This window comes from Vulpes lagopus, chromosome 7 (assembly GCF_018345385.1).
Source record: "Vulpes lagopus strain Blue_001 chromosome 7, ASM1834538v1, whole genome shotgun sequence".
NCBI classification, from domain to species: Eukaryota; Metazoa; Chordata; class Mammalia; order Carnivora; family Canidae; genus Vulpes; species Vulpes lagopus.
Window position 1 is genome coordinate 81,127,752 of NC_054830.1, and position 25,709 is coordinate 81,153,460.

At 40.8% G+C, this 25,709-nt stretch overlaps 1 protein-coding gene across 6 annotated transcripts in view; it reads right to left on the reverse strand.

The window, feature by feature from the left end:
- The window catches only part of UNC13B (unc-13 homolog B), a 231,920-nt gene extending 206,321 nt beyond the window's left edge, over nucleotides 1-25,599 (reverse strand). For 3 of the 6 annotated variants that reach the window (XM_041760950.1, XM_041760949.1, XM_041760951.1), the window contains exon 1: nucleotides 25,224-25,584. In XM_041760950.1, the coding sequence (XP_041616884.1) occupies nucleotides 25,224-25,245 (22 nt within the window). In that variant the 5' untranslated portion in view covers nucleotides 25,246-25,584. Of the gene's footprint in view, nucleotides 1-25,223 lie in introns of all 6 variants that reach the window. The other 3 variants (XM_041760956.1, XM_041760948.1, XM_041760952.1) reach the window with 3 other exon arrangements.
- Nucleotides 25,600-25,709: the final 110 nt, after the last annotated feature.

The window sequence follows — 25,709 nt, forward strand, 5'->3', positions numbered from 1 at the left end:
TTCAATAAATCATCCCATTGGTATATTCTAGCTTACTAGAGTTTTATCTTACTAGGTTTCTAAAAATCCTTTCCAATTTCCAAAAAGTAAAGATACAACCTAGAGAAGCTATATCAAATCCTAATCTATAGGATAATACTCCACAAGGAAAAAGAAATCAGGATAAATTGTACATAAAGTATGATCCAATTTCACATAAAAGAAAAAAGTTTATATATGCTCATATCATACACAGAATCATACATATGATTCTGTATGTATAATACATACCATACACATATCATACACAGAAGACTAGTGGAATTATCATTTTTATTTTTCTCTTGATGATATATTTCCCCAAATTTTTCAAATGCACATATATGGCTCATATGGGAAAAAAACAACTGTCACCAAAGAGCATTTCCTTATCACTCCTCAGATGAAATCTATTCTATTTTAGTTGTTTCTCTATAATATCACTTATATTCCGTTCTGTGTCAGGCATATTCTCTCATATTTGTCTTCCCTGTTGGAGTGCAAACTAGTTGTAGGATGAACCACATGGGTTTATCTTTGTAAGCAACAAAATATGGTGTACACAATAAGGCTTCAGCTGAAACAGGCATATGAAGTTAACTTCACAGAGAGCATTTAGTCTAGAATAAACTACTGGATCCACAGCAACAAAAACTTTCATAGATAGATAGATAGATAGATAGATAGATAGATAGATAGATGATAGATAGATCTACCAACATGACAGTTCTCTTAACTAGATATGTTCAAGACTAGTATCATTTGCTAAAGCCAGCAAACCAGCACTTTGCCAAACCTAGTCAAGTAGGAAAGTCTATAATTTTATCTCCTGAGTTACTTGGTATGGAATGCCCCAATATAATGACAACCTTTCTCATTTTACATGAAAGGTGGCTATATTTCAGTGGAAGCCAAATTAATTCCCAAGTATTTCTTATACCTTAGGTCAGGCTTTATTTTTTAAGATTTATTTTAGAGAGAAAGAGCACACATGCATGGAAGTAAGGTAAGGGGGGGGTGTGCAGAGGGGGAAGGAGGGAGAACCTCAAGCAGACTCCACACTGAGCATGGAGGCCGACAGAGGCTTGGTCCCACAACCCTGAGATCATGACCTGAGCCAAAACCAAGAGCTGGCGGCTCAACATGTGCCCCCTACGTCAGGCTTTATGAATAGTTTCCAGCTCCTAAACTTTTCAGAACAATTATACCTACCACTTGGCACCATCTGAGTCTTTTTTAAAACTGCATAATTCTTTTTTTACCTGTCATTTTGACCTTCACTCCAATCCAGTAAGACTGATACAGGTATCATCTTTCCCATGACAGATAATTCTTTTTTTTTTTTTTTTAAGATTTATTTATTCATGAGAGACACAGGAAGAGAGAAGCAAAGACACAGGCATAGAGAAAAGCAGGCTCCATGCAGGGAGCCCAATGTGGGACTCGATCCTGGAATTCCAGGATCATGCCCTGGGCTAAAGGCAGATGCTCAACCGCTGAGACACCCAGGCATCCCTGACTTGACAGATAATTCTGAATGAAGTTAAAAACTTATAGGTAAAAAAATTTTTTAAGATTTTATTTATTTATTCATGAGAGACACAGAGAGAGGCAGAGACACAGGCCGAGGGAGAAGCAGGCTCCCTACAAGGAGCCTGAAATGGGAATCGATCCTGGATCCCGGGATCACACCCTGGGCCAAAGGCAGACCCTCAACGCTGAGCCATCCAGGCATCCCGTAAAAAAACATATAGATAAAATTTTAGTCACTATCTAGTGAGACTCAAAACAGTGTTTTACTGAATCCAAAATCCTGGCTTTTCCATTACATCACATGCTGTCCCAAGAATAAAAGGAATTCAAGTTGTGAAAACTATTACAGTAGAGCCATAATGAACTCTCCAATCTATAAAACACCTGTTATTATACTGCCCCTGAATACATCCTAAGCAAACAGAAACCACAGCTATAGTGACACTCTGATTCACAGCCAACAGTGCACCAAGTTATCTTCCCCTAAACATTATTTATAAAGATAAGTATTTTTCATGCTCCGAAGCACTACCCTGCATTATTAATTTTTAGTTTATAATAAGGCTAAAAAATCTAAATTCAGCTTTACACTATGTTAAAATAGTAACTTTGGGACACCTGGATGGCTCAGCAGTTGACCGTCTGCCTTCAGCTCAGGTCCTGATCCCGGGATCAGGTCCCACATCAGGCTCCTTGGGGGAGCCTGCTTCTCCCTCTGCCTAGGTCTCTGCTTCTCTCTGTCTGTCTCTCATGAATAAATAAATAAAATGTTTTAAAAAATAAAATAAAGTAGTAACTTCTGTGAGTTCAGTTCCCTCATCTATAAAATGAGAATAAAGATAATTCAATTATTAGAATTAAATTATTGGGGGATCCCTGGGTGGCTCAGTGGTTTGGTGCCTGCCTTCGGCCCAGGGCGTAGTCCTGGAGTCCCGGGATCAAGTCCCATGTCGGGCTCCCTGCGTAGAGCCTGCTTCTCTCTCTGCCTGTGTCTCTGCCTCTCTCTCATGAATAAATAAATAAAATCTTTAAAAATAAATAAATAAATTATTAATGCTTATCTACTTATCGGCAGACAGCCTTGCAAAGAGAAAAAGGCTCATTAAATGTTAGCTTCGGTATTTCATTGATCCTAAGATGATGGGACATATTCTCATTTAATAACTGAAATCAAGGGATCCCTGGGTGGCGCAGTGGTTTGGCGCTTGCCTTTGGCCCAGGGCGCGATCCTGGAGACCCGGGATCGAATCCCACATCAGGCTCCCGGTGCATGGAGCCTGTTTCTCCCTCTGCCTATGTCTCTGCCTCTCTCTCTGTCTCTCTGTGACTATCATAAATAAATAAAAATTAAAAAAAAAAAATAACTGAAATCAAAATGTGTCTCAAAATCAATTATGTCCTGGTTTTTTTTTCCAAAGATGATACAGAGATGACCAACAAACACATGAAAAGATGCTCAACTAGTCATTAGGGAAATGCAAGTCAAAAACGATGAGGTATCTCCTCAAACCAGTTACAATCGCCACTGTAAAGAAGATAAGAAATAGCAAGTGTTGGAGAGGATATGGAGAAGAAAGAACCTTCCTGTACTGTTGGTGGAAATGTAAGTTGGTACAACCACTATGGAGAACAATATGGAGGCCCACAAAAAAATTAAAAATAGAAATACCATATGACCATTTACTGGGTAAATACCCAGTAATTCCACTATTGGGTATTTACCCAAAGAAAACAAAAACACTAATCCCAAAAGATATATGCATCTCTGTTTACTGCAGCATTATTTACAAAAGCCAAAATATGGAAGCAACCAAGTGTCCATGAATCAATGAATGAATAAAGATGTGGTGTATATATGCATAATAAAATATTACTCAGCCACAAAAAAGAATGAGACTTTGCTATTTGTGACAATATGTATAAACCTAGAGGGTTTTACGCTAAGTGAAATAAGTCAGAGAAAGATAAAAACCATATAATTTCATGTATATGTCGAATCTTTAAAATTAATTACAACAAAAACCAGAAACAGACCCTTAAGTACAGAGAACAAACTGGTGGGGAGGGAAGGAGGTAGGATGGGCAAAATGGGTGATGGAGGTGAAGGACAGTGGGAGGTACAGGTTTTCAGTTACAGAATGAATAAGTCACAAGGATCAAAGGCACAACATAGGGAATACAGTCAATGGTATTGTAATAGCATTGTATGTGACAGATGGTAGTGTAGCTGTGATAAACACAGCATAACGTAAAGAGTTGTCAAATCACTATGTTGATACCTGAAACTAATACATCATGTGTATCAACTGCACTTTGACTAAAAAAATAAAGAATAAATTAAAAAGATTAAAGCAAAAAAAAGAAAGTCAAAGAGGTGGGACGCCTGGGTGGCTCAGAGGCTGAGCGTCTGGCTTTGGCTCAGGGCATGATCCCAGAGTTGCAGGATCGAGTCCCACATCGGGCTCCCTGCATGAAGCTTGTTTATCCTCCCTCTGCCTGTGTCTCTGCCTCTCTCTGTTTCTCATGAAGAAATAAAATCTTAAAAAAAAAAAAAAAAAAAAGGTCAAAAATAAATAAATAAATAAATAATTTTTAAAAAGTCAAAGATGTGCTGTAGCTCAATCAATACAATGATGTATCTTATGATCTCTGGCTTTGTACAGTCGATGAAATGGAGTATGAGTAAATGTTTACCCTGAGACCATTCCTCCACCCAACAGATCCACAAAGACTAGATCCAATCCACACCTCTAACCATGATCTCCCTAGTCATGTTTCCAACTGTAAAACACAGACTGCAAACACCTCAAATTTAATTTGTTCAAAACCAAAATCATCTCTGCCAAATCTGTTATTCTTTGTTTCACATTCCAATTAATGACACTACAAGGAAAAACCTGACTCCACTTTTACCTCCTTCCTCCTCTTCCTTCCTGAGCTGAGAGGCTTTTCCTGTCTCTCAATTGGAATTAAACACTCCATTTCTATACTCCATTTAATTTTGTACCTGTATTAGAAATTACCAAACTGTATCTTGCAACATGGCTATCTCACCATGTTGGCTGTTTCTTCAGGCCCATTTCTTATTGACTTTTATACACCTAGGATGACTAGTTCAATGCCTCACCCATAGTTAAGTGTTCAATAAATGTTTATGGAACTGATCATATCCTCTTTGTTTTTAAATTCCAGAATACTTAGGGGTGCCTGGGTGGCTCAGTCTGTTAAGTGGCTGCCTTCGGCTCAGGTCATGATCCCAGAGTCCCAGGGTCAAGTCCGCAGATAGAGTCCTGGCGAGGGTGGGGGGGTGGCGGGGGGGGGGGGTGTCCCCTGCTCAGTGGGGAGTCTGTGTCTCCCTTTCCCTCTCTTTCCCTCTGGCTCTCTCTCTCTCTCTCTCAAATAAATAAACAAAATCTTTTTTAAAAACTCAGAATACTTTTTAAGCCTCTATGGAAAAAAAAACATCTATCCAAAAATAAAAGTTACTATAACTTACAAGGGACTTTCCCACATATGATCTCATTTAGAGTTTAATTGAGGTACACTGAAGAGAGTAACACTTTATTTTTATTATTTTTTTAAAGATTTATTTATTTATTTTCATTAATGAAAGAGAGAGAGAGAGAGCGCGCGCGGCAGAGACACACGCAGAGGGAGAACCAGGCTCCATGCAGGGAGCCTAACATGGGACTCGATCCCAGGTCTCCAGGATCACACCCTGGGCTGAAGGTGGCGCTAAACCACTGAACCACCCGGGCTGCCCAACACTTTATTTTTAAATTGTAACTTAATAGGAGCGCCTGGGTGGCTCAGATCAAAAATCTGCCTTCCGCTCCAGTCATGATTGTTCCAGTCATGAACCCAGGAGCCTGGGAAGCCTGCTTCTCCCTCTGCCACTCTCTCCTGCGCATGCTCTCCCACTCTCACTGGTTCTCACTCTCAAGTAAATTAATAAAATATTTTTAAAAAATAAAACAGGGATCCCTGGGTGGCTCAGCGGTTTCGCGCCTGTCTTTGGCCCAGGGCGCGATCCTGGAGTCCCGGGATCAAGTCCCACGTCGGGCTCCCAGCATGGAGCCTGCTTCTCCCTCCTCCTGTGTCTCTGCCTCTCTCTCTCTATGTCTATCATAAATAAATAAATAAATCTTTAAAAAAATAAAAATAAAAAATAAAACAAATTATAATTTAATAGTCAAGAGGCTTACTGAAAGTTCTCAGTGATAGAAAAAAGAATTCAAATTCAAATCTAATTACAAATTCCATGCTTTCAATTTATAAACCTCTTCTGCCCCTCCCTCAGTTTCATTCCCACTCAATTTCCACCCTAATGTGGCCTACAAGGCCACTATAGTTGGGGCCTCATTTTTTTTTTTTTAAAGTAGGCTCCATGCCCAATATGGGGCTTGAACTCATGTCCCTCAGATCAAGACCACATGCTCTACTGATTGAGTCAGCCAGGCACCCCTCTCTTAGCCTCATTTTGACCCATGTTTTCTCTTCCTCTGTGGACACCAGCAATACTTGCCTTCTTTCAGCTCCCCATCCGCACCACAAGACCTTTGTACATACTATTTCCTCTGCCTAGAATAGTTTTCCCCTCCCTTGTCAGAGTAAGGCTTCTTCTTCCTCCAGATCTGAATTCAATTTTCATTAGTTAAGCCTTTTCTGTACTAAGTAGGTAACTTTCCTTATCATATGTCTTATAACATTATGTACTTGCATTTGTAGTACAAATAATAGCTGTATTTTTCTCTAGCTGTAATTATATTTTAATTGGTGTAATTCTTCTTGCTTAATGTCTAGCTCCCTCACTAATCTGTATAACTGCCAAGAAAGCAAGGATTTTGTTTCATTTTTTAATCATAACTCTGCCCCAAGTTCCTTGCACAATGGCTCCTGAAAGAGTGAATGAAACTTTTAGCACTCTTCTCAAGCTTGCAAAATCATCCCCACCACCTCATTTTCAGCTGATAATCTTGTATCCCATTTTATAAGGAAATCAGTCATCATCTCTTCTTTACCCTCATCTCATCTTGATTTTCCCCTTCAGGCTCCAAATATCCAAGTTTTCTCTCTTTTAAAACTACACTCAAGCCACCTCTTTATTGTAATTCTTCTGAATGAGTAGCCTATACTTGCTAATTCCAATTCTTCACTTCCCAAATACTCCAGAATGACTGTAATATGATGCCTACCCTTCTACTACTCTAAAGAAACTGCTCTAGTTCTCAAATCCAGCAACCTTCGTTTGTTTATTCTCATGCAGTATCAGTCATCTCTATCATCCAACCATTTATTCATGAAATTCCCTCTACTCCAAGCTCAGGCATTGACATTCTGACCACCCTATCAACTCGTCTTCTGCCCATTCCTTTAGCTATAGCATTAGCTCATTTTTCTCTTTTATCCTCTATACAGATACGCAATTGTATTCAAGCTAATGGCTTTACTACCAAATACCTATAACTCCCAAATATTTATATCTAACAAGACTTCTTAATTAAGGTATAGATCTACATTTTCAGGTACTATTTTCAAGGGTCATCTGCAATGAACCTGATACATTCATCTCAACACATCTTATAGGTTACTGATAGACACAATAAACTCCATTGAACCTAACAACTTTTCTTCTCTGTATTTTCTTCCTCAATTGAGAAATTTAGGACAACTTCCAGCTTTCTGACTTAGATGAATAGATGGCATAGAGCTGGATAAGAACTACTAATACTATTTTTATAGTAAAACAAGTGCTCATTCTAGGCCTGGGATGGTGCTAATCATTTTCACAATCATCTCAGTAACACTTTGCTATATATATTTTCACCATCTCTCGTACTGCATCCTAGTCCACGTCACTATCCATCTCTTATCTGGATGCACCAAGTGGGCTCCTGCTTCCAGTGTTGCTAGCCATGGCTTCCCACCCAAGTTCATTCGCCACAAACTTGTCATTACTAAAACATAAATCAAAGCATTGAACTTGGGATCCCTGGGTGGCGCAGCGGTTTGGCGCCTGCCTTTGGCCCAGGGCGCGATCCTGGAGACCCAGGATCGAATCCCACGTCGGGCTCCCGGTGCATGAAGCCTGCTTCTCCCTCTGCCTGTGTCTCTGCCTGTGACTATCATAAATAAATTAATTAATTAATTAAAAATAAAAATAAAAAAAAAGCATTGAACTTGCTTAAAGCTATAGTTAGGTCCAATGCTATTTAGAATAACATCAAACTCTGGTACAAACTAGAGGATCCTGTATGATTTAGTCTCTGCCTACCTATCACTCTTCCTTCCAATAATCCCTTCTTTTTCTCCTTCCCCTCAAAATATTTGCTTCCAATTCCCTCTGCTTAAAAAGCTTACCTCAGATCTCCGATGACTCCTGCTTATTATTCAAGTCTCAGCTCAAATGCCACCTCCTTAGTGAGACCTTCCTGCATAATCCTATTTCAAATAATTCTTCCATGCAAATCACTTTTGGTCCTTTACCTTACTTTCTTCACTGTACTTATCATTATCTGAAGCTTAATTATTCATTTATTTTATTCCTTTATCTTAATAGAATAAAACTCCATTAAAAACAGGAACTTGATGGATGCCTGGGTGGCTCAGCAGTTGAGTGTCTACAGAGCCTTTGGCTCAGGGTGTGATCCTGGGGTCATGGGATCGAGTCTCGCATCAGGCTCCTAGTATGGAGCCTGCTTCTCCCTCTGCCGGTGTCTCTGCCTCTCTCTCTCTCCCTCCCTCTTCCTCCCCCTCATGAATACATAAATAAAATCTTAAAAAAAGAGAGAGAGAGAGAGAGAGAGAGAGAGAGAGAACAGGAACTTAAGGAGCTCCTGGCTGGCTCAGTCAGTATAGCATGAGACTCTTGATCTCAGAGCATGAGTTCAAGCCCCATGTTGGGCCTAGAGCTTAATGAAAAAACAAGGAAAAAAGAATAGGAACCTAATACTTCTGGAATGGATAGATGAATATTAAACATGTGGAAATTAAGATTCAATGAGATTACTATATGTAAGGACACACAACTCATAAGTGGTAGAGATGTATATTTACCAACTCAGTTCTAAAACCAAAGCTTTTTAACATCTACCCTATATTATAGTAGTAAAAACACACTGACACTGAAAACTAGAAAGACAGATATGAGAATACGATCAGACAGGTGATGAAATTTAAGATTCCAAAAGCAGAGCATCATTCCAAGGAGTGACATGCTTCATGATGTGATCATGGGTGCGTGTGGATGACTGAAATGAGACGTACATAAATGTTTTTATCTTTATCATTACCCCCTTTTACTTAGCAAACAGATTTCCTTCACCCTTTTGTACAAGAAAGCCCTACAAATCTGAATCATAATAGACAGAAATCATGTAAGTGATTAGCCTTTGAATAAATCACTTTCATCCCTTTAACCACATATGAAAGCAATTATCTTCACATTGTCCAACTACCAGTCTCTCCTTAGCTTCTAGGCAGATCTTAACTCACTGTCCTCTAGCCTCTTTCTTAAAATCACTCACAATAAAACACTATAAAAATTATTAAAGCAGAGGCACCTGGGTAGCTCAGTCAGTTGGGCTCAGGTTGTGATCTCACGGTGTGAAATTGACCCCCACATGGGTGGAAATGGATCGTAATTCTCTCCCTCTGCCCCTCCCCTCTGCGCTTTTGCAGGCTTGTGCATGTGCTCGCTCTCTCTCAAATAAATTTTTTTTAAATTAATAAAGCAAACAGTTCAAGAGAAAATTAACAGCCCAGCATCAATCCAAAAGCCTATCTGTTCTCCAATCACAAATAAGTACTTACTGCACAGAAATAGAAGCAACAAAAGCAGCAATAGAAAACAAAACAGGTTTTTCTTGGAAATCTTTATTTCCTAATGACTCAGAATGGCTCTTCCCTATTTATAACATTCTTTTTTTTTTAAGACTTTATTTTTTTTTTTAAGATTTTATTTATTTATTCATGAGAGACAGAGAGAGAAAGAGAGAGGCAGAGATACAGGCAGAGAGAGAAGCAGGCTCCATGCAGGAAGCCCGACGTGGGACTCGATCCCAGGTCTCCAGGATCACACCCGCGGCCCGAAGGCGACACTAAACCGCTGGGCCACAGGGGCTGCCCTATTTATAAGAGTCTTTAGGAGAAAAGTTTGTATACATACACACTAAAACAAATTTGTTCCAGGCAGCCCCGGTGGCGCAGCCGTTTAGCGCCGCCTGCAGCCTGGCGTGATCCCGGGGACTCAGGATCGAGTCCCGCGCCCGGCTCCCTGCATGGAGCCTGCTTCTCTCTCTCTGCCTCTCTCTCTCTCTCTCCCTGTGTCTCAATAAATAAATAAAATCTTAAAAAAAAAATTGTTCCTGTTATAATATCTTGACCACATTTTTATCACTCTGGGGTTCACACAAAAAAAGAAGCCCTCATGACTCTTCCTTTGATGCCATGCACCTCTCTCACATGGTCAGTGGATAGCTGCTTTTGGAGATAACACTTGAGAAGGAATATTCTATTTTTATTGAAGAAGATAAATAGAAAAATAGTTTCCTTGCTAAATTGAACGCAAAAACTCTACTATATGCCAATATTTTTATTCCATTTCTCAGTAATCACAAAGAATCTTAACAAAGCAGGAAATGCAAAGCTGGTTATCTTAACGTTCCTCATCTAGAGCAGCTACACCTAAGTATTCCATATAAAAGGAAACAGGACTTATTCTTAAGAGACCTAGAGGGCACCTGGTGGCTCAGTGGTTGAGCGGCTGCCTTTGGCTCAGGGCGTGATCTCGGGGTCCTGGGATCGAGTCCCACATTGTGCTCCCTGCAGGGAACCTGCTTCTCCCTCTGCCTATGTCTCTGCCTCTCTCTCTCTGTGTGTGTCTCTCATGAATAAATAAATAAAATCTTTAAAAAAAAAAAAAAGAGACCTAGAAAACTGACTCTCACTGATTTTCTGTAACAGTTCAAATCTCATTGAGAAATTTTAATTTACATTTAATCTAAATTACTCCTCCTATGACTTAAGTGCCTTTAATTGCTCCCCCACTTAATCCAGTATACACACTGTTACCAGAATAATAAAATACACTAAGCAATACTTTCATCATGTCAGGCAGACTCAAATTTAACAAACCCATATGCATGACACTGCCTTAGCCACTTGGACAGATACTGTTCTATTTAGTCCTTAGTTTTTTCTTTTGGAAGTAGGCTCCACACTCAACATGCGGCTTAAACTCATGACTCTGAGATCAAGAGTCACATGTTCTACTGACTGAGCCAGCCAGCATAGCATCCCTGTTCTATTTAGTCCTTATATTTGAATGGTTTTTATGCAGAATACTTGAATGGTTTTTAAGGATCTTCTAAAAGATACATATAAGTTTGAGGGAGCAGAGAGGACACAGGAGAAAAGTCAAACAATATTTCACCAGGTAATCAAAATGTATATCACCAATGAGCATGTATTTTCTAATGTTGATACCCTAAGAAGGACAAAACATCAACTACATAGTACTCCAACTCAAGATGCCTAACATCAGACAAACCAAAAATGATGAACATTCTACTGAAAAAGGAGAGGTGATTATATTTTTTTAAATGCCGTTACCAAAAAAAAAAAATTTGTTTTAAGGCTATGGAAATATTCCGTATTGAAGGAGGCTATAGAGACATGACCAGTAAATGGAAAGCCAACTCTTAGTTTGGATCCCATACTGGAAAAGAAAAGTTATAATGGATATTTGACAACTAGGACAGCGACAAAAAAAAAAGAATGTAACTGACAGTTTAAATTATTGTATCACTGGGAAATTTACTATAAGATACAACTGCATTATGGTTATGTCAGAGACCATCTTTATTCTTAGGAAATATACTATTAAGTATTTAGAGGATAGAAGTCAATGTCATCTAAAACTTGTTGCCAAGTGATCGTTCTTTGTATTATTTTTATTTTCACAACTTTTTTTTAAGATTTTATTTATTTATTAGAGACACAGAGAAAGAGAGAGAGAGGCAGAGACATAGGCAGAGAGAGAAGCAGGCTCCATGCAGGGAGCCCGATGTGGGATTCGATCCCGGGATTCCAGGATCATGCCCTGAGTATAAGGCAGAAGCTCAACTGCTGACCCCCAAGCGTCCCTATTTTTGCAACTTTTCTAGCAGTCTGAGATTATTTCTGGATAAAAAGTTTATTTTTTTAAGATTTTATTTATTTATTCATGAGACACACACACACAGAGGCCGAGACACAGACAGAGGGAGAGCAGGCTCCATGCAGGGAGCCTGATGTGGGACTTGATCCTGGGACTCCAGGATCAGTCTTGGGCCAAAGGCAGGCACTAAACTGCTGAGCCACCCAGGGATCCCATAGATAAAAGGTTTTAAAAAAAAATTATTGACATGGAAAAATGGATGTGAAAACTGAGCTAAAAAAAAGGGGGGGGGTAGAAAGAGTAGCCAAACAATATGGGGGGGTAGGCAGGGCTAAAAGGATACACAATAAAATATGAACCGTAGGAAGCTCCCAGTGGCCAAGATAAACAATTTGTATATCAATAAGATATACAACCCCACACAGACGGAAATATGCTTAAATCTATGACTTCATAATAGTACTGAAAACTATTAATAGCAACTAATTCGTCACTGGTAGAGGATGCTAAGGGACCAAATCATTATTTTGAGAATTGATAAATAAAAGGAAAGAACCAAGCATTTCTTCTGACTTTCCTGTTAGAACCCACTGAGTAGCTAAATGGTAAATATGAGGAAGTTTCTTGGGGCGCCTGGGTGGCTCAGTCAGTTGAGTGCCCAATTCCCGTTTCAGGCTCAGGTCATGAACTCAGAGTAATGGAATCAAGCCCCCAGTTGGGCTCCACACTCAGTGGGAAGTCTGCTTCTCTCTCGCCCCACCCGCACTTTTGCCCCCTCCACCACTCATGCTCCATATCTCTAAAATAAATAAATAAATCTTTAAAAAAATATGTGGGGAATTACTCTTTATTGAAATATTCCAGCTAACAAATGAAGGAAATATTAAATTAGAATATCACTATTTTGCAGCCCCTAATGAATTGACTAGATATTAAGCATCAACAGGCACCAACATCACCAAAAAAAAAGAGACAACCAGACACTCTGAGCCTTCTAATGAAGAATACATTACCCATGATGTAGCCTACACCAAAAAAAAAAGTAAAAGAAAGGAAGAAGGAAAACAGTATGATCAAGCCTCTAAATCTAACATCAACATTATAGGAAATATATATAGTTTAAGACTCCAGAACACTTTAAACTATGCCATAGGGATACAACCAGCAAAATCCAGACTGAGAGACAAGACAATGATCCAGTTTCTTCAACAAAGAAGTTGCAAAGAACAAAAAAAGAGAGAGAGAGAGAGAGAGAGAGAAGGAGAAATGGAGATAAAACCTAAAGATTAGGGGATCCCTGGGTGGATCCCCTAAGGCAGTTTAGCACCTGCCTTTGGCCCAGGGTGTGCTCCTGGAGTCCCGGGATCAAGTCCCGCATCAGGCTCCCGGCTTGGAGCCTGCTTCTCCCTCTGCCTGTGTCTCTGCCTCTCTCTCTCTAGGTCTATCATGAATAGATAAATAAAATCTTAAAAAAAAAAAAAAAAAAAAAAACTAAAGATTAAAAGAGGCACAAAAGAACTAACAACCAAAAGCAATGTGTAGACCTTATTATGGTCTGATTCACACACTCAAACTATAAAAAAAAGAATTGTATTTATGAACTATAAATTCAAACATTGGATATTTGATAGAATTAAGGAATTTTCTAAAATGGGTTATTGGTTTTGTGGGGGTTTTCTAAGTTTTAATTTAATTTTCTAAGTTTTAAATTCTCAACAGTAAGTTTACAAAGCAAACAAAAGGGACTCCTGGCTAGCTCAGTCAGTTAAGCATCTGACTTTGGCTCAGTCATATCTCCGGGTCCTGGGATCAAGCCCCATATAGGGCTCCCTGCTCAGTGGGGAGTCTCCTTGTCTGTCTTCCTCTGCCCCTCCCCCTGCTCATGCTCTGTCTCTCTCAAATTTTTTAAATCTTTAAATAAATGAATATTAGAAAAACAGTTACTAGGAGAATAAACTAGTAGATTTTGGAAACTGTTTTATGTTACTAACTACAGCTAAACATAATCATAACCTGTGACCCAGAAATTTTAATCTTGGACACATATATACCATATATATAATCCAACAGAAATATACACAAGGTAGGGCCAAAAGATATAAATGGTAAGATGGGGGAAAAATGTCCAAAGATAAATAAACTGTGGTATACTCATACTATACTCATACTATACATAGCAATTAATAAAATCAATGAACTACAGCTATACATCCAGTGGAAACATCTGACAAGCATGTTAACCAAAAGCAGCCAGTCCAAAAGAAATACTGTATAATTCCATTTATTAAAAGTTCATTGTCGGGACACCTGGGTGGCTCAGTGGTTGAGGGTCTGCCTTTGGCTCAGGGCGTGATCTCAGATTCCTGGGATCAAGTCCCGCATGGAGCTCCTTGCATGGAGCCTGCTTCTCCTCCCTCTGCCTGTGTCTCTGCCTCTCTTTCTTTTCTGTGTCGAAGAGAAGAGAGAGAAGAGAAGAGAAGAGAAGAGAAGAGAAGAGAAGAGAAGAGAAGAGAAGAGAAGAGAAGAGAAGAGAAGAGAAGAGAAGAGAAGAGAAGAGAAGAGAAGAGAAGAGAAGAGATCCATAGTCAGGGTCCTGGAATAGAGCCCCAAGTTGGGCTCCCTGCTCAGCAGGGAATCTGCTTCTACATCTTCCTCTCCCTGCCACTCCCTCTGCTTGTGCTCTCTCTCCCTCAAATAAAATATATGTTTTTAAAGTTCATTGTCGGGATGCCTGGGCGGCTCAGCAGTGGAGCGTCTGCCTTTGGCTCAGGGCATGATCCTGGAGTCCCAGGATCGAGTCCCACATCTGGCTCCCTGCTCAGAACATGCTTCTCTCTCTGCCTGTGTCTCTGCCTCTGTGTCTCTCATAAACAAGTAAATAAAATATTTTAAAAAATAAAAATAAAAAATAAAAGTTCATTGTCAAGCATTTTTTTTTTTTTTAAGATTTTATTTTGGGGACGCCTGGATGACACAGCAGTTGAGTGTCTGCCTTTGGCTCAGGGCATGATTCTGGGTCTGGGGATCGAGTCCCACATTGGGCTCCCTGAAAGGAACCTGCTTCTACCTCTGCCTATGTCTCTGCCTCCTCTCTCTCTCTCTGTGTCTCGTGAATAAAAAAATAAAATCTTTTTTTAAAAAAAGTTCATGGGGATCCCTGGGTGGTGCAGCGGTTTGGCGCCTGCCTTTGGCCCAGGGCGCGATCCTGGAGACCCGGGATCGAATCCCACGTCGGGCTCCCGGTGCATGGAGCCTGCTTCTCTCTCTGCCTGTGTCTCTGCCTCTCTCTCTCTCTCTCTCTCTGTGACTATCATAAATAAATAAATAAAAATTTTTAAAAAAATGTTTAACATTTAAAAAAAAAAGTTCACAAGCAAATTTTATGTTCAATTTTGCTATGAAGCTAAACTGTTTTTTTTTTTAAGATTTTATTTATTTATTCATGAAAGCACACAGAGAAAAGCATAGACATAGACATAGAGACATCCCTCACAGGGAGCCAGATGCAGGACTTGATTCCCAGACCCGGGATCACACCCTGAGCCAAAGGCAGATGCTTAACCGCTGAGCCACCCAGGCGTCCCGCTAAAACTCTTAAAAAATGAAGTGTTAGAGTCAGATAATGTTAGCTTTGGGAAAGTAGAAGGAAGCAATGACTGACAAGAATGTTAAGATGGGCTTCTGAGGTGTTAATAGTGTTCTACTTATTGACCAAAGTAATGGTCGCATAAGTATGTTCAATTTATGATAATTCAGTGAACCATACACTTAAGATTAGGGTACTTTTCTGTACATATACTATAAATCAATTAAAAAATTCTGCTATACAAATAGCAAGTCTTCCCTGACCTTTATTTTTTTTTTAAAGATTTTATTTAGGGATCCCTGGGTGGCGCAGTGGTTTGGCGCCTGCCTTTGGCCCAGGGCGCGATCCTGGAGACCCGGGATCGAGTCCCACGTCGGGCTCCCGGTGCATGTAACCTGCTTCTCCCTCTGCCTGTGTCTCTGCCTCTCTCTCTCTCTCTCTCTCTCTCTCTGTATGACTATCATAAATAAATAATTAAAAAATTTTAAAAATCTTAAAGATTTTATTTATTGATTCATGAGAGACAGAGAGAGGCAGAGACACAGGCAGAGGGAGAAGCAGACTACCCAGAGGGAACCCGATGCGGGACTCGATCCCAGGACCCCAGGATCATGACCTGAGCCAAAGGCAGTTGCTCAACCACTGAGCCACCCAGGTGCCCCTTCCCTGACCTTTAATAAAGAAAGTCCATTACGGTGTATAAAACATTACCCAAACTTAAAGAATATTGCTTTGAAAGTTAGAAAAAAGGGATCCCTGGGTGGCGCAGCGGTTTGGCGCCTGCCTTTGGCCCAGGGCGCGATCCTGGAGACCCGGGATCGAATCCCACATCGGGCTCCCGGTGCATGGAGCCTGCTTCTCCCTCTGCTTCTCCCTCTGCCTGTGTCTCTGCCTCTCTCTCTCTCTGTATGACTATCATAAATAAATAATAATAAAAAAAATTTAAAAAAAATGTTTTGAAAGTTAGAAAAAATAGTGCAGTATCTCCCCACTCCCATAAGAACTTATTCTGCTTATCCTAGGTCAGAGTCAATAGTCCGAATTCTGGCTTTATCTAAGAGAAGATTTTTGTTTTGTTTTTTAACTTTCATTTGCATTTTGTGCAGATTTACCCCTGGACCATAAGTTTCTGTTTCTTCAGAGATATCTTTTTTTCTTCTGTGCAACCTCCTCTCTCACTTTAGGAACAACCTGCTCTTTTCAGTAAGAATCATCTCAATGCAGCAGGGAGAGTTCATGTATGGGTTAACCCAACCATGAGCTCTGTAAGCTCTGCATCTTTGTTTACCAGAGCTTTGTTCACCTGGATGTGCTCAATGACCAGAGAATCTACATTGAAACCCTTAAGTTCAGCATCACTCTCTGCATTTTTAAGCATGAGCAGTAAAAACTCAGCACTCTTTTTAGGCCACAACCCTGTGTCCAGCCCCACTGTTTGGCCTGAGCATATCTACCAACTCCACCTTTCTAGCAATGAAATGACACACATTTCTTCAGTAAAGTGACATTCTTCAGGTACTTGGTGGCTTTTCAGATATGCATACCCTTGATGGCCTGGGCAGTTTCATGTATATTCTTTTTTTTTTTTTTAATTTTTATTTATTTATGATAGTCACAGAGAGAGAGAGAGAGAGAGAGAGGCAGAGACACAGGCAGAGGGAGAAGCAGGCTCCATGCACCGGGAGCCCGACGTGGGACTTGATCCCCGGTCTCCAGGATCGCGCCCTGGGCCAAAGGCAGGCGCCAAACCGCTGCGCCACCCAGGGATCCCCCAGTTTCATGTATATTCTTAAAGTGAACATGAATACTTGAACCTCTTGATTTGCATGATTTTGTAGGGTTTTCTGAGTCAAGGGAATAGCAAAACATATTCAGAGATCACCTCAGGCTGCTTACAAGAAAAGAAAGACCAATCTAGATTCCTTGGGCTCTTATCTACTATATAGATATATATCATAATCAGGCAGAGAGAAGGTACTCAACAAATATTTACTAATGATAACAGGCCAAACTTTAAACAAATTCACATAGCAAAGTCTGAAATACATAGCACAAGCAAAATAGGATAAAAACTCAGCTTACTGGCCTACAAAGTACAACTTCCAGAAACCCTACTTCTAGAAACTAAGAAATTACAGGATGTACTGCTTTTTAGGAAGAGAACAATTCATAACAATAGCTATCCATGGTAGAGGAAATTGGTCCTTTCCCCATTCACTACTGCCTGGCTCAGACAAGGCACTATCAACTTCCTAACGCCATAGCTAAGTGAAAGGAACCCAACAGCGACTCTGCTTTTAAGGGCAGGGACTACTCCAACCATGATGTAATGGAAATACAGCAGCAAGCAGTTAGCAGAGGCAAGTAACAATTAGGGAAAAAATAAGGTGTGAAAAAAATACTTGACTAACCTGTTCTTATGCCTGAAAATTCTAAAATCATTACTATTCTGGGACACCTGGATGGCTCAATCAGTAGCATACAAATCAATCTCAGGGTTGTGAGTTCAAGCCTTATGTTTGGTGTAGAGATTACTTAAAAATAGATAAAATCTTAAAAAAAAAAAAAAAAGGAAGGAAGGAAATGAAAACAATTACTACTCCTGCTTTCCACAGTGGTAGTAAACCAAAATATATCTGAGGTCTTCCCAGCCTAGAATTGACCTACAATCAATGTGTCCTGAAAGTCCATCAGAATTCACTTGCTTTTTTTTATTTTTAAGATTTACTTGAGAGAGCGAGCGCGAGTGAGCACCAGCGGGAGGGAAGGGAAAAGCACTCTCCATTAAGCAAGGAGCAAGGAGGCTGAATCCCAGGACCCTGAGATCATGACCTGAGCCAAAGGCAGATGCTTAACCAACTGAGTAACCCGGGCACCCCCAGAATTCACTTGCTAATAGTTTCCCTATAATATTCTTTGAGTTAGTTAGGTAACTAATAGGTGATGATAAATACAAGCTTTTCTAAGGGCAAGTCAACATAAATGAGTTGGTATAGTTCTCATCACTAGTGACAGTGTTCTGTTTTAAAAACACAATGTTCAACAGGGAAAATAATTTTGCAAGAAAAATTTTGGCAATTATCTTTTTAAGTTTTTGAATTATTTTAGCAAGTGTAACATTAGTTTCAGGTGTACAATATAGTGATTTAGCACTCCCATACATAACCCAGTGCTTATCACAATAAATACAACTCCTTAATCTCATCACCTATTTTACCCATCCCCCCCACCTCCATGCTGGTAACCAACTGTTTTCTATAGTTGAGAGTCTGTTTCTTGGTTTGTCTTTTTTTCCCCTTTGCTTGTATGATTTCTTAAATTCCACATTTGAGCGAAATCATATGTCTTACTCTTATTTTGTTTAGCATAATACTCTCTAGCTGCCTCCATATTGTTGCAAATGCCAAGATTTCTTTTTTTTTATGGCTGAATAATCTTGTGATTGTGTGTATATGTGTGTGCTTGTGGGTGTATACACTACATCTTTATCGATTCATCAATCGATGGACACCTGGGCTGTTTCCATAATTTAGCTATTGTAGATAATGCTGCTATGAACATTGGGCATATGCATCAAGATGGAACACAAAGAAGATTTTTTTAAAGATTTTATTTCTTTATTCATGAGAGAGACAGAGGGAGAGAGAGAGGCAGAGACATAGGCAGAGGGAGAAGCAGGCTCCACTCAGGGAGCCCGATGTGGAACTCCATCCTGGGTCTCCAGGATCAGGCCCTGGCCCAAAGCCGGCACTAAACCACTGAGCCACCTGGGCTGCCCAGATTTTTTTTTTTTTTTTTTTTTTTTTTTTTTTTTTTTTTTAAGAAGAGTAGGGTGGCTCAGTCGGTTAAGCATCTGCCTTTGGCTCAAGTCATGATTACCAAGGTCCTGGGATCCAACCCACTTTGCTCCCTCCTCAGTGGGGAGTCTGCTCCTCCCTCTCCCTTTGCCCCTCCCCCCACTTGTGTTCTCTAATAAACAAAAATTTTTTTTAAAAAAAGGAGTCCATGGAAATCACAGGTCAAACTTACAAAACCTGAGGTCTTTGGTCTTCTTCATAGGCATAAAATATTACCTACTGGTAAGGATCTGCCTCTATAGAGGATGCTGATCTGAGAGATGGTGAGGCATTTGATTTGCTAATGGATCCAGCTGAGTGTAACTATGCCAGGAAAACAGCAATGAGCAAATCACACACAAATCACAGTCTCCAAGCATAACAAAACTACCCACAAGGATGTTCATGGTAGTATTGTTTTAATAGCAAAATGAAAAAAAATATGATTGTCCATCAACATAAAACTGGTTAAATTATGTATGCTTGTAAAATGGAATTCTCTGCAGCTATTAGAAAGAATGAGTTAGGGACACCTGGATGGCTCAGGTCATAATCTCTAAGTCCTGGGATCAAGCTCCACATGGAGCTCCCTGCTCTCTGGAAGTCTGCTTCTCCCTCTCTCTCTCTGCCTTTCCCCCCTTAGTGCTCACATGTACACTGTCTCAAAAAATAAATTTAGATTCACAGAAGCTGACAGGAAAACATTAAATGTTTTAACAAGTTGAATATTATATACATCCAGTCGTAGAATGTGTGTATTCATTTGTAATGAAAATTTCTAGGATATGCAAGAAACAGCAATGAGTAGTTACCTCTTAGAGAACAGAGAATAAGGGAGAGGACCAATTTCTACTTTCACTTCACATCCTAAACTGTATGAATTTCCTATCATGCATATATATTACATTTACAATTTAAAAAAACAAAGAATGGTATGCCTGGGTGGCTCAGCAGTTGAGCGTCTGCCTTTGGCTCAGGGCATGATCCCCGGGTCCCAGGATCAAGTCCCACACTGGGTTCCCTGCATGGAGCCTGCTTCTCCCTCTGCCTCTCTCTCTGTGCATCTCTCATAAATAAAAATATACATTAAAATGTTAAAAAAATAATAAAAACAAAGAACAAAAAAGTTAACCATGGTGTTAAGGGAGTGGTAGGACTATGGTGATTTTTATTTTCCTTTCTAAACTTTCCTTCATTTTGCCAGTTTTCTATAACAATATATTGAGGCACCTGACTGATTTGGTCAGAAAAACATGTCACTCTTGATCTCAGGGTCCTGAGTTTGGAGCCCCAAGTTGGGTGTAGAGATTACTATTAAAAATAATAAAAATAGGGGATCCCTGGGTGGCTCAGCAGTTTAGCGCCTGCCTTTGGCCCAGGGTGCGATCCTGGAGTCCCAGGATCGAGTCCCACGTCAGGCTCCCTGCCTGGAGTCTGCTTCTCCCTCCTCCTGTGTCTCTGCCTCTCTCTATGTCTATCATAAATAAATAAATCTTTAAAACAAATAAATAAATAAACAAATAAATAAACAAAAAAAGACAGTATATTAGCATATATTGCTTTTTATATCCCCAAGACTACTTTTCGGTTTTGATTATTTCATAAGTGTAGTCACTTCTGGTTCAAAGGGTATGGGGGGGGGGGGCAGCCCCGATGGCGCAGCGGTTTAGCGCCACCTTCAGCCCGGGGTAGGGTCCGGGAGACCCGGGATCGAGGCCCTCGTCGGGCTCCCAGCGTGGAGCTTGCTTCTCTCTGCCTCTCTCTTTCTCTCTCTCTCTCTCTCTCTCTGTATGTGTCTCATGCATAAATAAATAAAATCCTTTAAAAAACAAAAAACAAAGGGTATGGGGGGTGAGGAGGATCCATACATAGCTCAAATTGTCAACACTGTGGCAATTAAGAAATACAGAAAGGGGTGACTGGGTGGCCAGTCAACTGGTGGCTCAGTTGGTTAAGCATCTGCTTCAGCTCATGTCATGATCTCAGGGTCCTAGTATTGAGCCCCATAGCAGGCTCCCTGCTCAGCAGGGGGTCTGCTTTTCCCTCTCCCCTGCTTCCCACCCACCCCCCACCCCCGCCAACTCAGGCCCTCTAATAAAGAAAATCTTAAAAAGAAAAAAAAAATAGGGGAAAGACTCAATTCTCAAAATGCTTATAACTTGCTCGGAAAAACTAGTCAAAAATATCAAGACATGGGCAGCCAGGTGGCTCAGCGGTTTAGCGCGGCCTTCAGCCCAGGGCCTGATCCTAGAGACCCGGGATCGAGTCCCAGGTCGGGCTCTCTGCACGGAGCCTTTTCTCCCTCTCCCTGTGTCTCTGCCTCTCTCTCTCTCTCTGTGTCTCTATGAGTAAATAAATAAAATCTTAAAAAAAAAAAAAAATACCAAGACACTAAAAGTTAAAGAAAATCCCTGATTTAGTTTAGTGGAGTTGCTTATGTGGTATTGGCCCCTATGAAAGCAAAAAGATATGAGTATTATGAGGAAAGTTGTGCCAAATTTTTAAAGAAAGACTAAGTGAATTCTGTGAAAGGGTGGTTTCTTAAAATTCATCAAATCTAACCTCCCACTCAATGCTGACATCTCTTTTAGAACATCCTTACCACTCATTCAGTTTCTACTTAAAATGTCCTAAAACAGGACACCTGGGTGGCTCAGCAGTTGAGCTTCTGCCTTCTGCCCAGGGCATGATCCTGGAGTTCCAGGATGGAGTCCCACCTCAGGCTCCCTACATGGAGGCTGCTTCTCTCTCTGCCTCTCTCTCTATCACTCTGTCCTCTCATGAAAAAAATAAAAAACAAAATCTTAAAAAAAAAAAAAAAAAAAAGCCCTAAAAAAAAAAAAAGAAAGAAACCCTGAGTAGTCCATTTCATTTGTTAAGAACAACTAATTTAATATTCTTCCTTACAATAAACTACAATATAGTTTCTTATAATCTTCATTCACTAGTCAACTTGCCCCATTCATTAGGAATGAAGTTTTGTGTTTAAGTAATCTCAACACTCAACGTGGGACTCAAACTCACAACCCCAAGATCAAGAGTAACTGACCAACTGAGCCAGCCAGGAACTCCTAAAATGTTTTTTTTTTTTTTTAATAATAATAATAGTAAGATTTTCATCTATTACAATCCTACACTTCTCCTTCTTTTTTTTTAAGATTTTATTTATTTATTCATGAGAGACACAGAGAGAAGGCAGAGACATAGGCAGAGGGAGAAGCAGGCTCCCTGCAGAAAGCCAGATGTGGGACTTGATCCCACAATACTCCATCCCGGAACTCCAAGATCACACCCTGAGCCAAAGGCAGACGCTCAACCGCTGAGCCAGAGGCATCCCAATTCTCCCCCTCTGAGAAGAGGCGTCCCAATTCTCCCCCTCTTAAATCACCTCAAAACTAAACCTCTCGGGACACCTGGGTGGCTCAGCAGTTGAGCGTCTGCCTTGAACTCAGGCCGTAATCCTGGAGTTCCAGAATCGAGTCCCGCATCCGGCTCCAGAGCCTGTACAAGACAAGTTGCCAGGCAGTACACAATTCATTGCCAAATTTTAGTGGTACAATTCAAACCATAAGTAATTTATATGTAAAGGAGTTTAGAGTTTAAGACTGTGTAGGGGAAAAAGATCACTGAGGACAGAACTTAGGAACTTTTCAACCAAAAAAAAGTAGACTGTATGCTAGGAAAAGAATATATTTTTGACAAGCATAAAATTCAAAAAAGAATATTTCAGGGAGTACGAATGCAGAATACTGGTACAGAGGCAGGAACGAGCAGAGTTAGTGCTAGAGCTAAATATCTGTATAAAGATAGGCAAGAATATAGGGCCAAAAATGAGGGCTAGAATCAGACTATTGAAAGCACTTAACCTGTAGGCAATAAGGCATGATTAAAGGGTTAAATCAAGAAACTGACTTCTTGAGATGTTTGGGGATAATTCAATACCAGTTTGCCAGTTTCTACATCAGTTTCTACTACTGTTTGAACTCTGACTACAGGGAAAAAGTTTCTAATTCAATACTACTCCAAGATGAACTGAAATTGAGTTATATAGTATTCTTACACAAGCTTCTCTCATAACATGAACATTCCTAACTCCAAAATATAATGCAGGAATATCATTTTAGAAAGACTTATTTTGATCCATTTCTGTTAAGTTTTCCCAAAATGGATACTTTGCCATTTTATATGAATACTTCTCTGCAAGGTACCTGCTAGTTTCAGTAATTAATCATCTTCAGAATCTCCACTCAAGGGCAGGCAGCCCAGGTGGCTCAGCGGTTTAGCGCTGCCTTCAGCCGTGATCCTGGAGTCCCAGGATCGAGTCCCTCGTCAGGCTCCCTGCATGGAGCCTGCTTCTCCCTCTGCCTGTGTCTCTGCATCTCTCTCTCTCTCTCTTTCTCTCTCTCATGAATGAATAAATAAAATCTTTAAAAAAAAAAAAAAAAAAAAAAGAATCTCCACTCAAAAGACAATGACCTACTGGTCTCCAGTCCCCCAGGTTCAAAAGAGAGATTCAACTAATACAACATAAAAAGTGAAAGAGGTTAGCTAAATAACAGAATTTGTAGACAATGAAAGTTGCCCAATATTAGAACAAGTGAAAACAGCAGCAGCTCCTTCTCTGAAATTATTTAAATACAATTAAATAGGAATTTCTGGCTTAATAGTGTTCCTACCTAATAAAGAGTCTTCCATGAGGACTAGCACCATAATACAGTATAGCAGTAGAGATTTAAACTATCCAAGGGGCATTGCAAAACCCAACCTCTCCCAAATCCTGCTACTCAACAGCAGGGATCTAAAGGAATAAATAGATTCCCAGCTGCTAAGAGAAAATGTCTTACTAAAAGCAAAGCAAAATTCTCATTAATGAAAAATCAACCATGAAGAAAAAAATTGTCTCGTAATCCCTAGAAATAGCCAAATCCATTTTGGGTTAATGGAGATTTAACAAAACAGTGGAGGACAACAGTGCAAAACAGTTACCTTTGCCAGCAGCTGGGGGAAACACCCATCAGAGAGATCACAAGTAACAATGCTGCTAATCCACAGAGCCAAAAGAAACATGAACTCTATCCAGTGAAGGGTACCAGGAAAAGGCTAAGGAAAGATAAATTCTCTCCCTCACCATCAAGCCACCTTATCCCATCTTGTTGAACACTGATATGATAGGCTGTAACTTGAATTTTCCAAGATCAAATTCAATGGGTAATCGAGACCCTGCTTTTTCTGATCAGATAATCTCTAAAATCACAGTCCTCACATGCATTTATTCAAAGCCAGTACTGAGCTTCTCTGTCAGGCACTAAGAATACAAAAACTAGTAAGAAACAGTCTCTACCCTCACAGAGCTTAATGCATACACCTTGCCTCATCTTAAACCCCAAAGCTCTTCCCTTAAAATATCTTCTTAGGTGGGTCAACTGTCCTCAGTGAAAAAGCAATAAAGGCCTTTTACCTACTGTAATAGAAGCTAAAAAATAAATACACGTATAGGTTATACGACTTATGTTCTCCAAAAGGAGAGAAGACAACACACTTTTCCAAGTCGAATATTAGAATAATCTTAGCCTAGACTACAGAGAAGCCGGGAATCAGACAAGCAACAGAGGGTGCAAGCCAAGAAATACACTGGAAGAAGGGATGTGACAGCTGTACCACGTCGCGTTCAAATAACGATAAAAAGAACCTTCTACTAATCCGCCTGCAGTTTCACGGTGCAAGGAAAAGGAAGAAAAGAAAGGGAGACTGCCCGCTGTTGACACCCAACTATTCGCGGTCTCCTAGCTAGTGTACTCTCACTAGAGAAGAGCCCCGGTCACTGTTTAATAGGATCTGGGCCTGCCGGCCAACAACTCTGTCACATGGCCACCGAAATGGAAAGAGGTTAACAGTCCCTCACAGGAGAGTGAGGGAAAACAAGACAGAGTGAAAAGAACCTCCTTAAACGTTTATAAATGAGTTAACACAATCGCCACCGAGGCGCAGAGGAGAAGTGAAGTTTGGAAAAGGTGGTAACCCGACGCCCACTGGATGCGTGTGGGGACCCCTCGGCGACCCCCGCCCCCCCCCCCCACGTCCACACACTCACCGCGTACACAGAGCAGCGACATGGCCGAGGCACTCGCGAGCCTCCGTCGCACCCCGCCGCGCCGCCGCACCCGGCGGCTCCCTCTTTCCTCTCAGCAGGTGCCGCGGCTGCTCCCGCTCTCGGCCGCACAGGTCTGAAGGCTCCTCATGGTCCCCGTGGCATGCAGCGTCCCGCCGCTCCCTCGGACCCGCTTCAATCCTCACCGTCTGACCGTGCTCCCAATAGCTGCGAGTACGGGCGGACAGACAGAAGACTGGGCGCGGCACAGCGGCGCCATCGCTGGGAGGCAGGAGCTACCGGGACTACCCCCCTCCTCCCGCTGCACCGGGATCCCGGCGAGCGCCTGGAAGGAGCCAACCCGTGGCGCCCCGCCTCCTAGCCAATCAACTCACGCCCAGTCCGCCGACCCCGCCTCCTATAAGCACGTAAGAGGCGGGGTTTCCTTCCCCTTTCCTTACGTGCAAGAATGAAGGCAGCTCCGCCCAC